The sequence below is a fragment of the Canis lupus genome, chromosome 8, assembly GCF_011100685.1.
Source record: "Canis lupus familiaris isolate Mischka breed German Shepherd chromosome 8, alternate assembly UU_Cfam_GSD_1.0, whole genome shotgun sequence".
NCBI classification, from domain to species: Eukaryota; Metazoa; Chordata; class Mammalia; order Carnivora; family Canidae; genus Canis; species Canis lupus.
The window spans coordinates 75,623,021-75,638,165 of NC_049229.1; the positions used below are offsets into that span (position 1 = coordinate 75,623,021).

The following is a 15,145-nucleotide window of genomic DNA, read 5'->3' on the forward strand; positions in this document are numbered from 1 at the left end:
AAGTGTGGGAGGGGGTTAGGGTGACTGGGTGATGGACACTGAGGGGGGCACTTGGCGGGATGAGCCCTGGGTGTTATGCTATATGTTGCCAAATGGAACTCAAATAAAAAATACAAAATAAAGATGTGGTTTATATGTATTTTGGGATATTACACAGCTGTCAGAATTGATGAATATAATGAAATAACATTTCCTTCAAAATGAATGGAACTGGAGGTATTATATTGAGAGAAATAAATCAATCACAAAAAGGCAATGATATGGTCTCACCCATATGTGGAATATAGGAAATATTGAAAGAGACCATAAGGGAAGGAGTGAAACTCAGTGGAGTAATACTACAGAGGAAGACAAATCATGAGAGACACTTAACTCAGGGGGAAAAAAGCCTGAGAGTTGGTGGAAGGGAGAGGTTGGGGATGGGGCAACTGGGTGATGGGTGTTTAGGAGGGCACATGAAGTGATAGGAACTGTGTATGTAGTAAATAATGGTAAATTCAATTTAAACAAAGAAAAAAATGATTTATCCTGTCCTCACTACTGAAACATCGTACATGGACTGGGTGGATCAAACAACAGACACTTATTCTCACAGATCTGGAATCTGGGACTTCTGAGGTCCAGGTGCAGGCTGATGTGGTGTCTGGAGAGCACGCAAGTCCTACCCTGTCCTTTCTCCATCCCCTCACATGGGGCCAGTGTGCAGGGAGGTTTCCCAGTCCTGGTGTATAAGTGCCCTGATCCCATAATGAGGCTGCACCTCCTGACCTAAGTGCTTCTCTAAGGCCCCACTTCCTCCCCATATACCATAGAGCAGGACCCTGTCCCCACCACTGACCCACAAATCACACCCTGAGCCAGTGTCATTCCTTGGCACCACCCAGGCATTTATGACGTGATGAGAGGCCTGCCTGGTTCTCATCAGACATGAAAGTGAAGGTGTAGAATGGTTATACTCTCGTGATTGTGTGTGTGTGTGTGTGTGAGTTACCTCTGAGTCCACCTCCCTACCATGTCATACTGAGATTATTTCTCACTCCCCAGACATTATTAATATTTTGGTAGAATGTCTCTTTTATATTGTGTTGATTGGAGATTCCTCTGTACCGTGATGTGCAAGACAGCATGTTAGCTTGGGGTCCTGTGATCTACAGTGAGTATCACTGCGACTCATGAAAATGTTCAGATGATGTGAATGGAGTTATTTGTAATTGATTAGTATTTTGGGTCAGGAAAAGTTAAGTACAAGTAACTGCAAGTGCTATATTTGAATTTTTAAGTCTCTAAGACAGAGACTGAAGAGGTAAGCAAGTAATCAAGTGTTCAGAGGGGCTCCCTGGGGGAAACTGCTCCATGGAGAGGAAGTCCAGACCCTGACAAGAAACCTGCCCAGAACCTCCATCTGCACTTGCTCCTGGGCCTTCAAGACAGAAGTGGTTAGGAGTGTCCACCCCCTGGTGGTCCTGATCCCCTTCTACAGGGACGTTTGTGTCTGGATTCACACTGAGGTCCCCTCACTGTGTCCCTCGCACAGTAATACAGGGCTATGTCCTCGGCTCTCAGGCTGTTCATCTGCAGATACAGCATGTTCTTGGCGTTGTCTATGGAGATGGTGAATCGGCCCTTTACAGTGTCTGTGTAGTATGTGCTACTTCCATCATACCCAATCCATGTAACCCATTGCAGCCCCTTCCCTGGAGCCTGGCGAAACCAGCTCATGCCCTTCACAGCATCTGCGAAGCTTGTGCTACTTCCACCACTGTTAATGTATGCGACCCACTGCACCCCCTTCCCAGGAGCCTGACGGACCCATTGCATGCTGTAGCTACTGAAGGTGAATCCAAAGGCCACACAGGAGAGTCTCAGGGACCCCCCAGGCTTCACTAGGTCTCCCCCAGACTCCACCAGCTGCACCTCACCCTGGACACCTGAAGACACAAGACATCCTGGTCAGGAAATTGTCCGACAACCCCTCTTTCGCTCACTCACCTCCACTCACAGACTCAAAGTTCCTTCTTCACCATGAATTACATTTTAAAATAGTGACAAGGAAAACCCAGCGGAGCACAGACTCCATACTGGTTTTTCTGTGCTGTGTCCTGAGCATTGAATGGGGCCACCTGGGGATCCTGTTGCTAGAGCTCCTATCCAGGCTTAGGGTTGGCGTTGGGCTGGTTTAATCAGTGTAGGGAGGGCCTTATTTGCATGTCCTCTGACTATATAGTCAGCTCCAGTCTTAGATTCCATTCTTTTTTATTATTATTATTTTATTTTTAATTTTATTTTATTATGAATTTATTTATTGATTTATTTATTATTTATTTATCTTTTATAATACATTTATTTTTATTGCTGTTCAATTTACCAACATACAGAATAACACCCAGTGCTCATCCCGTCAAGTGCCCCCCTCAGTGCCCGTCAAGCATTCACCCCCACCCCTCGCCGTCTTCCCCTTCCACCACCCCTAGTTCATTTCCCAGAGTTAGGAGTCTTTATGTTCTGTATTCCTTTCTGATACTTTCCACTAATTTCTTCTCCCTTCCCTTCTATTCCCTTTCACTATTATTTATATTCCCTAAATGAATGAGAACATATAACGTTTGTCCTTCTCCGACTGACTTACTTCACTAAGCATAATACCCTCCAGTTCCATCCACATTGAAGCAAATGGTGGGTATTTGTCATTTCTAATGGCTGAGTCATATTCCATTCTAACATAAACCACATCTTTATCCATTCTTCTTTTGATGGACACCGAGGCTCCTTCCACAGTTTGGCTATTGTGGACATTGCTGCTATAAACATCAGGTGCAGGTGTCCCGGCATTTCATTGCATCTGTATCTTTGGGGTAAATCCCCAACAGTGCAATTGCTGGGTCGTAGGGCAGGTCTATTTTTAACTCTTTGAGGAACCTACACACAGTTTTCCAGACTGGCTGCACCAGTTCACATTCCCACCAACAGTGTAAGAGGGTTCCCTTTTCTCCGCATCCTCTCCAACATTTGTTGTTTCCTGCCTTGTTAATTTGCCCCATTCTCACTGGTGTGAGGTGGTATCTCATTGTGGTCTGATTTGTATTTTCCTGATGGCAAGTGATGCAGCGCATTTTCTCATGTGCTGGTTGGCCATGTCGATGTCTTCCTCTGTGAGACTTCTCTTAATGGCTTTTGCCCATTTCATGATTGGATTGTTTATTTCTTTGGTGTTGAGTTTAATAAGTTCTTTATAGTTCTTCCCTTTATCTGATACGTCATTTGCAAATATCTTCTCCCATTCTGTAGGTTGTCTTTTAGTTTTGTTGACTGTATCCTTTGCTGTGCAAAAGCTTCTTATCTTGATGAAGTCCCAATAGTTCATTTATGCTCTTGTTTCTTTTGCCGTCATGGATGTATCTTGCAAGAAGTTACTGTGGCTGAGTTCAAAAAGGGTTTTGCCTGTTTCTCCTCTAGGATTCTGATGGAATATTGTCCCACATTTAGATCTTGCATCCATTTTGAGTTTATCTTTGTGTATGGTGCAAAAGAGTGGTCTAGTTTCATTCTTCTGCATGTAGATGTCCAATTTTCCCAGCACCATTTTTTGAAGAGAGTGTCTTTCTTCCAATGGATTGTCTTTCCTCCTTTATCGAATATTAGTTGACCATAAAGTTCAGGGTCCATTTCTGGGTTCTCTATTCTGTTCCATTGATCTATGTGTCAGTTTTTGTGCCAGTACCACACTGTCTTGATGACCACAGTTTGTAGTACAATCTGAAATCTGGCATTGTGATGCCCCCAGCAAAAAGCAAAAAAAACAACAACAACAAAAAAAAAACCCACTCATGGGGGAGTATCTTCTGTTTCTGTATACTTTAAGTCCATTGACTTCCCCTGGAACTTGTCCATCTAGCTGGTCTTTTGAGGGAGGGGCCGGTTGTGCTGATTTTCAGGTGTTAGCACTTGAAGGAGCTCCTCTGCCCCCTGCCTGGTGCAGGGCTCAGTGAGTGTTGTTTTCCCCATGAGGCCCCAGAAGGAACAACCGCAGTGGCAGCGGCCAGCTCTGGAGCCCTGGATTCAGCTCACGCAGTAACTATGGAGCTCTCCACCTGCAGGGGCCTGGAGGCTCTAGAGGCGGGGCTGATGATCTGTTCAGCTTGGGGCAGGAGCGTCCTTGCTGTCCTGGGCCCTCCTGACCTCTTCCTGTCCCATGGGTAGGTCGGATCCTGGGCTGTCCCCCAGCGCCCTGTGCTCCCGGGCCTGTGCTGTTTGACTCATTCTCCCGGCCACGCAGCCCCCTCCACGGAGCCGCCAACTGAGCCCCTCCGAGCTGCCCCCAGGGCTGCCCAGCCCCCTCTGTGCAGAGCTGCTGCCGGAGCCCCTGTGAGCTGCTCTGGGGTCAATGCGTGCATGCGGTAGCCCTTTAGGGTGCTCGGTGCATTCTCCCCAGTGTACAGTTGCTCTGTTAGTGTCCCCAGGAGCCTGACAGCATCACCGTCCTCCTGGGGTCCTGCTCTAACTTCCTGCGAGTGCCTTTCTGCCCGGGAAGATTGATGAAGCTCCTGCTTCTCTGGGACGGGGCTTTCCTGTCCTGGGGGCACTCGCTCCAGCCTTATCCTGGTTCCTCGCAGGGCCACTCCCCCTTGGATGCCCTTTGTTTCTTTAATTCTTTTTTCCCCTTATCTTCCTACCTTTATAGTAGCGTGATGTCTTCTCCTGTAGCATTCCACCTGTTCTCTCTTTTAATCTCAGGCCGAATTCATAGATTTTCAGGATGATTGAAGGTTATCTAGGTTATATGGTGGGGACAGGTGACTTGGGGACCTGAATCTTCCGCCATCTTGCCCCTCCCAGCATATGTTCCTGATTAAAACTCTTTAAGTGGAGGATAGAGGGAACGTTCTTCAATCTCACAAAAGCCATCTATGACTTTCACAGTGAATCTCATTCTCAGTGGGGAAAAACAGAGTTGTCCCTAATTTCACAAAGACAGCAGAGCTTCCCAATCTCAGCACTTGTGTCACTATAGGAGTAGAAATCCTACCATCAGCAATCGGACAACAAAATAAATAAAATCCATTCAAAATGACAAAGAAGAAATGAAACTCTCCCTTTTTGCAGAGTACATGATATTTCTCTCTTAACTCCAAGACACACCACCTAAATTTTCTAGAAATGACATAGCAATGTAGAGACGTGGCAGAAGACAAAACCATGGCATAGAGGGCACCTGCATTCCTATACACTAACAGTGAGACTGACAGGAGAGAAATTCGGAATTGAACTCATTTACAATGGCACCAACCTTAAGATACATAGGAATAACCCTAACCAATGAGGTAAAGGATCTGTCCTTTAAATCTAGAGAACACTTATGAAAGAAATCAAAGAAGACACAAAGAGAAACATGGAGAAACATTCCATGCTCATGGATCAGAAAAATAAACTTTGGGAAAATGTCTATGCTTCCCAGGGCAATGTAGACACTGAATGCAAGTCCTATAAGAATACCGCAATCATTCTTCCCAGTGATGAAACAAATAATCTTCAGATTTCTATAAAATCAGAAAAGAGCTTCAATAGCCAGAGTAAGGTTAAGAAAGAAAACCAAAATTAAGGCATCAGAATGCATGCTATCAAGCTGCACTACAATGCTGTGATCATTAAGGCACTGCGGTCCTGGCACAAAAACAGACACATAGATCAATAGAACAGCTTATAGAACCTGGAAATGGACCTCCAAATATATGGTCAAAATCTTCGACAAAATAGGAAAGAATATCCCCTGGGAAACTATAACAGTCTCAAAAATAATTGGTATGAAGAAAATTGAACAGCTCCTGCAGGAGAATTAAACTGGACCATTCTCTTATACCAAACAAAAATATAAAGTCAACATGATTAAAATGTGACCCTTCACGTCCCACTTGCCTCTCACTCAACTTCTGTCATGCATCGAACATAAGCTTGTTTGAAGCTAAGCATACAGGCAATCAGGATGTGGGACGCAGAGGCCATAAGTTCTACTCTCAGAAATATGTATGCCTTGGAGGCAGATATCAGCTCTCCACTCATTTATGACAGTTAGAACCTACCTCAATTCTAACTGAAGATATTACTTGGAAATCGATGTATTAAAACTCACATACACATGAAAACAACAGAATAAAATTTGAGAAAAAAATCCATCTAAATCTCTGGAAGGGGAGGAGGGCAGGGGGTGGGGATGATTGGGTGATAGGCACTGAGGGGGGCATTGGGATGAGCACTGGGTGTTATTCTGTATGTTGGTAAATTGAACACCAATAAAAACTGTGGAAGGAGCCTCGGTGTCCAACGAAAGATGAATGGATAAAGAAGATGTGGTTTATGTATACAATGGAATATTACTCAGCTATTAGAAATGACAAATACCCACCATTTGCTTCAACGTGGATGGAACTGGAGGGTATTATGCTGAGTGAAGTAAGTCAGTCGGAGAAGGACAAACATTATATGTTCTCATTCATTTGGGGAATATAAATAATAGTGAAAGGGAATATAAGGGAAGGGAGAAGAAATGTGTGGGAAATATCAGAAAGGGAGACAGAACGTAAAGACTGCTAACTCTGGGAAACGAACTAGGGGTGGTAGAAGGGGAGGAGGGCGGGGGGTGGGAGTGAATGGGTGACGGGCACTGGGTGTTATTCTGTATGTTAGTAAATTGAACACCAATAAAAAATAAATTAAAAAAAATTTTATTATAAAAAATAAAGAGGGGATGTCAAAAATAAATAAAATGTAAACAAAAAAATCTCTGTCAGGAGAAGAGAGGGAACAGCTTTTTGGAACATAGCCACAGCAATTTCTTGCAAAGCATATCTATAATGGCAAGGCAAACAAAAGCAAATATGAATTTTGGGAGCTCCATCAAGATAAGAATCTTCTGGAGAGCAAAGGAAACTGTCAACAAAGCTAAAACACAACATACAGAAGGGAAGATGATACTAGCAGATGACATATCGAACAAAGGTCTTGTATCCAACATCTATAAAGAACCTATCAAACTCAACACACAAGAACAGGGATTCCAGGCAAGAAATGGCAATAAAACATGAACAGAAATTTTTACAAATAAAACCTACATATGGCCAAGAAGTCCATAAAAAATTGCTCCATATCACTTGTTATCAGGGAAAAGCACATCCAAACCACAATCAGCTGCTGCTTTACACCACAGAGAATAGCATAAATTAATACGAAAGAAATCATCAAATGTTAGAGAGAATGTGGAGAAAGCGGAACCCTCTTGCACTGTTGGAGGAAATGTGAACTGGTGCAGCCACTCTGGAAAACTGGGTGGAGGATCCCGAAAGAGTTAAAAAAAGAGCTACCCTCTGACCCTGCAATTATACTACTCGGGATTTATCCAAAAGATACAGATGTAGTGAAGCGGCAGGATACGTGCACCCCAATGTTTACAGCAGCAATGTCCACAAATACCCATAGGCAAACTATGCGAGAAGCCACGATGTCCTTTGACAGATGAATTGATAAACATGATATGGTTTATATATACAAAAAATATTTCTCAGTCATCAGAAATAGTCAATTGCTACCATTTCCAATGAAACTACAGGGGAATTATGCCAATGAAATAAGTCAATCGAAAAAAAGAGAAATAAGTCAATTGAAGAACAGTCATCATAATTTTACTCATACATGGAATATAATAAATAGTGAAAGGGATTATAAGGGAAGGAGGGTAACAGAGTGGGGATAAATTAGGGAGGAAGAAAAACCATGAGAGACTCGTATTTCTGGGACTTAGAGGAGTGCAGAAGGGGAGGTAGGTGGTGGGACATGGTACCTGGGTGATGGGCACTAAGGAGGGAACGTGATCAGATGAGAACTTGGTGTTACATTATGTTGGCAAATTGAACTTAAATAAAATATTGAATAAACAAATGAAAAATAAATTATTAAAGAGAGAGAACATTATGAGCTATAACATGCCAACAAATTCAGCAATCTCAGAGAAATGGATACCCTCCTATAAATGTGGAAACAACCAAATCTGAAACAGGAATGAATAGAAAAGCAAGACAGACCCAAAACTGGAAAGGAAAATCGAACATATTTAAAGGTCTTTTAACAATCAAAAGTCCAGGGACAGATGATTGTCCAAGGGAATGCAACAGGTATTTAAAAAGAATTAATGCCCATCCTGATAATGTTACAAAAAACAGAAATTAAAGGAAAATTCCACTCATTTTCTGAGGGTAGCGTTACCTTGACCTGAAATGGAGACAATGATCCAACTTAAAAAGAAAATTACAGATTAATTTTCCTGACGGACATGGATGCAATATTCTCATTAAGATCCTAACCAACAGGATCCAACAGTACTTTAAAATAATAATTCTTCAAGACAAAAATTGGATTAATTTCTGGTCTGCAAGGGTGGTTCAGCATATGCAAAACTAAGAGTGGGATTTGAGTCATTGATAAATGAAAGGATAAGGACCATTTTATCCTCTCAGCTGATACCCAAAAAGCTTTTGGCAAAAGAGATTATACCTTCTTGATAAAAAAATCCTCTTGGTATGTAGAGATAGTGGGACCTACTCAACATCATAAAATCCATTTACAGAGACATATGGAGAGTGTCATCCTCAACAAGGAAAAGTTGAGAGGTTTTCCCATAAGACCAGGAACGAGACAGGGATGCCCACCATCACCACTGTTCTTCACCATAGTGCTATACGTCCTAGCCTCAACAACCAGACAACAAAGAAAAGGAAATGTCATCCAACTCAGCAAAGAAAAAGTAAAAAGTTGACTCCTCACACCACAAGATACTTTAAGTTCAAATCCCAAAGATTCCTTTGAAAAAAATTGCTAGAACTGATACCAGAATTCAGCAAAATTAGAGAGTGTAAAATCAATACAAGGAAGTCAGTGGCTCTTCCCTAAAGTGCAAGTGACGCAGAAAAAAGAAAATCAAGGACTGGGTGCAATTTATAAGTGAACCAGATATCATCAGATGATGAGGAAAAATCCTAACCGAAGAGGGATGGATCTATATTCTAAACACTGAATAGCACTTATGAAAGACAGGAAGGAATAAAAACGTAGATAGAAAATATTTAAAATCCTTTGTATTTCCTTGGGGTTGGTAGTGATCTCTCCTTTCTCATTCATGATTTTATTAAATTGAGTCTTCTCTCTCTTCTTTTTAATAAGGCTGGCTAATCGTTTATCTCTCTTATTAATTCTTTCAAAGAACCAACTCCTGGTTTTATTGATCTGTTCCACAGTTCTTCTCAATTTCATTGAGTTCTGCTGGAATCTTCATTAACTCTCTTCTTCTATTGCGTGTAGCATCTATTTGCTGTTTTTTTCTCTAGCTCCTTTATGTGTTAGCTTTTGTATTTGAGTTCTTTCCAGTTTTTGAATGGATGCTTGTATTGCGATGTATTTCCCCATCAGGACTACTTTTGCTGCATCCCAAAAATTTGAACGTTTGTATCTTCATTCTCCTTAGTTTCCATGAATCTTTTAATTCTTCCTAAATTTCCTGGTTGACCCTTTCATCTTTTAGCAGGATGGTCCTTAACCTCCACGAGTTTGAAATCCTTCCAAACTTCTTGTTCTGATTTAGTTCTAATTTCAAGGCATTATGGTCTAAGAATATGCAGGGGATGATCCCAATCTTTTGGTATCGGTTCAGACCCGATTTGTGACCCAGTATGTGGTCTATCCTGGAGAAAGAACCATGTGCGCTTGAGAAGAATGTGTATTCAGTTGAGTTTGGATGTGAAGTTCTGTAGATATCTGTGAAATCCATCTGGTCCAGTGTATCATTTACAGCTCTCGTTTCTTTGGAGATATTTCATTTAGAAGACCTATTGAGTATAGAAAGTGCTATATTGAAGTCACCAAGTATAAGTGTATTATCTAAGCATTTCTTCAATTTTGTTATTAATTGGTTGATATATTTGGCAGCTACCACATTCGGGGCATATATATTGATGATTAAGTCCTCTTGTTGGATAGATCCTTAAGTATGAGATAGTGTCCCTCTTCATCTCTCACTACAGTCTTTGGGGTAAATTTTAGTTTATCTGATATAAGGATGGCTACCCCTGCTTTCTTTTGAGGACCATTCGAATGGTAAATGGTTCTCCAACCTTTTATTTTCAGGCTGTAGGTGTCCTTCTGTCTAAAATGAGTCTCTTGTAGACAGCAAATAGATGAGTCCTGCTTTTATATCCAGTCTGAAACCCTACACCTTTTGATGCGGTCATTAAGCCCGTTCATGTTCAGAGTTACTATTGAAAGATATGAGTTTAGTGTCATCATGATATCTATTCAGTCCTTGTTTTTTTTTTATTGTTCCACTCGACTTCTTCTTAAAGGGGAATTTTAAGAGTCCTCCTTAAAATTTCTTGCAAAGCTGGTTTGGAGGTCACAGATTCTTTCAGTTCCTGCCTCTCTTGGAAGGTCTTTATCTCTCCTTCCATTCTGAATGAGAGCCTTGCTGGATAAAGTATTCTTGGTTGCATGTTCTTCTCATTTAGGACCCTGAATATATCCTGCCAGCCCTTTCTGGCCTGCCAGGTCTCTGTGGAGAGGTCTGCTATTACCCTAATACTCTTCCCCATAAGAGTCAAGGATTTCTTATCTCTTGCTGCTTTAAGTATCTTCTCTTTATCTTTGGAATCTGCAAGCTTCACTATTAAATGTCGAGGTGTTGAACGGTTTTTATGATTTTAGGGGGGATCTCTCTATTTCCTGGATCTGAATGACTGTTTCCCTTTCCAGATTAGGAAAGTTTTCAGCTATGATTTGTTCAAATACATATTCTGGACCTCTTTCGATGCCCTCGGGAACCCCAATTAAATGTAAGTTTTTCTTCCTCAGGCTGTCACTTATTTCCCTTATTCCGTCCTCAAGATCTTTTAATTGTTTGTCTCTTTTTTCCTCAGTTTCCCTCTTTGCCATCAACTTGTCTTCTATGTCACTCCCTTGTTCTTCCACCTTGTTAACCCTCATCGTTTGGACTTCTAGTTTGGATTGCATCTCATTCAATTGATTTTTAATTTCTGCAGGATTAGGTCTAAATTCTTCAGTCATGAATTCTCTTCAGTCCTTTATGCTTTTCTTCTAGAGCCACCAGAAGCTTTATAATAGTGCTTCTGAATTGGCTTTCTGACATTGAATTATAATCCAAATTTTGTAACTCTGTGGAAGAGAGGACTGCTTCTGATTCTTCCTTTTGAGGTGAGGTTTTCCTTCTAGTCATTTTGCTCAGTGCAGAGTGGCCAAAAACAAGTTGTATTGGGAAAAAGAGAAAAAGAGATGAGAGAAATAAGGAAAGAAAAGTCAAAACGAAAAAAGAAAAAAGAAGGAACAAGGAAAAAAAGAAGAAAAGTTGAAAGAAAAAGAAAAAGGAAAAAAAACGGGGTCGAGGAAGCAAACAGAAATAAAAAAAAACACTGGGGGGATCCCTGGGTGGCGCAGCGGTTTAGCGCCTGCCTTTGGCCCAGGGCGCGATCCTGGAGACCCGGGATCGAATCCCACGTCAGGCTCCCGGTGCATGGAGCCTGCTTCTCCCTCTGCCTGTGTCTCTGCCTCTCTCTCTTTCTCTGTGACTATCATAAATAAATAAAAATTAAAAAAAAACACTGGGAGTATCTTCTGATTCTGTATACTGTAAGTCCTTTGACTTCCCCTGGAAGTTTCCAGTTCTGCTAGGTCAATAATTTGTTTTTCCCCTGCATTGTTAATTCCCATGCCCAGTCCCTCTAGCTGGTCTTCGGGGGGGGGGGGGCTGTTGTGCTCATTTTCAGGTGTTAGCACTTGGGAGAGCTGCTCTGCCCCCTGCCTGGTGTAGGGCTCTGTGAGTGAAGTTTATCCTGTTTATCTAGTGAGGCCACTGTGGGGCTCAGTGGGGGTTGCTTACCCTATAAGGCCGCAGGAGGAACAACCACAGTGGCAGCTGCCAGCTCTGGAGCCCTCATTCTGCTCCCGCAGTAAATACCTCAGCTCTCAGTCTGCAGGGAAGTTGATGCTCCAGGTGCAGGGCCACTGATCTGCTCAGCTCAGGGCAGGAGTGTCCTTGTTGTCCAAGGCCCTCCTGGCCTCTGCCTGTCCTGGGGGGGAGGGGGCGGATCCTGGGCTGTGTCCCCAGCGCCCTCTACTCCCCGGGCTGCACTGTTGGGTTTGTGCTCCCTGCCAGGCAGGCCCTCTCTGTGGAGCTGCCACCGAAACCCCTCCGAACTGCTCCCAGGACCACGCAGCCCCCTTCGTGCAGAGTCTCCTACCGAGCCCCTCTGAGCTGCTCCTGGGTCCAGCCATGCGCACGTTGCAGCCCTTTAGGGAGCTCAGCCATGGGGTTTGGAGCGCTCTCCCTGGGGCGCAGGGGTCTGTTAGTGTCCCAGGGAGCCTGAGGGCATTCCTGCCCTCCTGGGGTTCTGCTCTAACTCCCTGTGAGCCCCTTTCTGTCCAGGAAGATTGGTGAAGCTCCTGCTTCTCTGGGACTGGGCTTTCCTGTCCTGGGTACACTTGCCTTGGCCTTATCCTGGCTCCTCATGGGGCCTGTCCCCCTTGGATGTCTTTTATTTCTTTCTTCCCCATCTTCTTACCTTGATAGAAGCATGAACTCTTCTTGCTGTAGCATTCCAGATGTTCTCTCTTTAAATCTCAGGCCAAATTCGTAGATTCTCAGGATGATTTGAAGGTTATCTAGGTAATTTAGTGGGGACAGGTGAATTGGGGACCCTACGAATCCACCATCTTGCCCGTCACCCCAAAAGAAATGTTTCTAGATCACAGACTGAATAGTAAGAACAGAATCCTGGGCCCAGAGAGGCTCCCAGGGGGAAACTGCTCCATGGAGAGGAAGCCCTGACCCTGACAGGTAACCTGCCAGAACCTCCATCTACACCTGCTCCTGGGTCTTCAAGACAGAAGTGGTGAAGAGTGAACACCCCCTGGTGGTCCTGATCCCCTTCTACAGGGAGGTTTGTGTCTGGGATCACACTGAGGTCGCCTCACTGTTTCCCTCACACAGTAATATACGGCCGTGTCCTCGGCTCTCAGACTTTTCATCTGCAGATACAGCGTGTTCTTGGCGTTGTCTCTGGAGATGGTGAATCCGCCCTTCACAGCGTCTGCATAGTATGTGCTACTTCCACCACTGTTAATGTATGCAACCCACTGCAACCCTTTCCCTGGAGCCTGGCGGAACCAGCTCATCCAATAGCTACTGAAGGTGAATCCAGAGGCCACACAGGAGAGTCTCAGGGACCCCCCAGGCTTCACCAGGTCTCCCCCAGCCTCCACCAGCTGCATCTCACTCTGGACACCTGAAGACACAAGACATCCTGGTCAGGAAACTGTCCCACATCCTCTTTTTCTCTCAGCAACCTCCACTCCCATCCTCAAGGTCTCTTTTTCTCCATGAATTACCTTTTAAAATAGCGACAAGGAAAACCCAGCTGAGCACAGACTCCATAGTGGTTTGTCTGTGTTGTGTCGTGAGCACTGAATGGTGTCACCTGGGGATCCTGGGGCTGGGGCTCCTCTCCCAGCTGCAGGGTCAGGGCTGGGCTGGTTTAATCAGCCAAGAAAGGGCCCTATTTGCATGTACTTGAATATATCATCAGCGCCAGACCTCCAGTTGGTTCTTTACAAGTTATTAACAAGGATTGCTTTATATCTCTAGTCCACTGTCTAATGTCTTGTGACATTATGAAGTGTTCAAATCTATGAAAAAATTACCTTTTCATTTCCTTATGAGTTTTTAAAAATCTCTCATCAATGTAGGTACTTTTAGTGGGTCGTATTTTGCCTCCTTCAGAATATGTAATCCTACATAGTATATTTTTAAAACTGGTGTCAATGTAATAAGGTTTTGTTAATTGCCTTTTAAATTCTCTATTGTTATAGATGCCTGGGGGGCTCTGCCTTCTGCTCTGGTAGTAATTCTGGAGTCCAGAGATCCAGTCCCACATCGGCTCCCAGCATGAAACCTTCTTCTCTCTCTGCTTGTGTCTCTGCCTCTCTCTGTCTGTGTGTCTGATAAGTAATTAAATAAAATCTTTAAAATATAAATTATGAGTTGTTACTGTGGAGACTTGATTTTTTTTGTCATTTACCTGTTGAAGGACATCATGGCTCCCATCACCCATTCACCCCCCCCATCCTCCCCTTCCAAGATCCCTAGTTTGTTTCCCAGAATTAGGAGTTTTCCATGTTCTGTCTCCCTTTCTGATATTTACTACCCATTTCTTCTCCCATTCCCTCTATTCCCTTGCACTATTATTTATATTCCCAAATGAGTGAGACTATATAATGTTTGTCTTTTTCTGATTGACTTATTTCAGTCAGGATAATACCGTCCAGTTCCATCCATGTTGAAGCAAATATAAGGTATTTGTCGTTTCTAAGGGCTGAGTAATATTCCATTGTGTACAGGTGCACAACAAAGGATACAGTCAGCAAAACTAAAAGACAATCTACAGAATGGGAGAAGATATTTGCAAATGACGTATCAGATAAAGGGCTAGTTTCCAAGATCTATAAAGACCTTATTAAACTCAATAGCAAAAAACAAACAATCCAATCATGAAATGGGCAAAAGACATGAACAGAAATCTCACAGAGGAAGACATAAACATGGCCAAAATGCACATGAGAAAATGCTCTGCATCACTTGCCATCAGGGAAATACAAACCAAAACCACAATGAGATACCACCTCATACCAGTGAGGATGGGGAAAATTAACAAGGCAGGAAACCACAAATGTTGGAGAGGATGTGGAGAAAAGGGACCCCTCTTACACTGTTGGTGGGAATGTGAAATGATGCAGCCACTCTGGAAAACTGTATGGAGGTTCCCCAAAGAGTTAAATATAGATCTGCCCTAGGACCCAGCAATTGCACTGTTGGGGATTTACCCCAAAGATACAAATGCAATGAAACGCAGGACACCTGCACCCCGATGTTTCTAGCTGCAATGTCCACAATAGCCAAACTGTGGAAGGGGTCTCGGTGTCCATCGACAGATGAATGGATAAAGAAGATGTGGTATATATATACAAAGGAATATTACTCAGCCATTAGAGACAACAAATACCCACCATTTGCTTCAACGTGGATGGAACTGGAGGGTATTAT

At 43.1% G+C, this 15,145-nt stretch overlaps 2 gene segments (V, D, J or C); both read right to left on the minus strand.

The window, feature by feature from the left end:
* Window positions 1-1,437: 1,437 nt before the first annotated feature.
* LOC119876565 lies at window positions 1,438-2,077 on the minus strand. The segment is given in 3 exon segments: window positions 1,438-1,701; window positions 1,801-1,928; window positions 2,032-2,077. Coding segments are annotated over 3 exon segments (438 nt in total).
* A 3,548-nt stretch (window positions 2,078-5,625) lies between these two features.
* On the minus strand, window positions 5,626-13,567 carry LOC119876566. The segment is given in 3 exon segments: window positions 5,626-5,658; window positions 13,021-13,331; window positions 13,435-13,567. Coding segments are annotated over 3 exon segments (390 nt in total).
* Window positions 13,568-15,145: the final 1,578 nt, after the last annotated feature.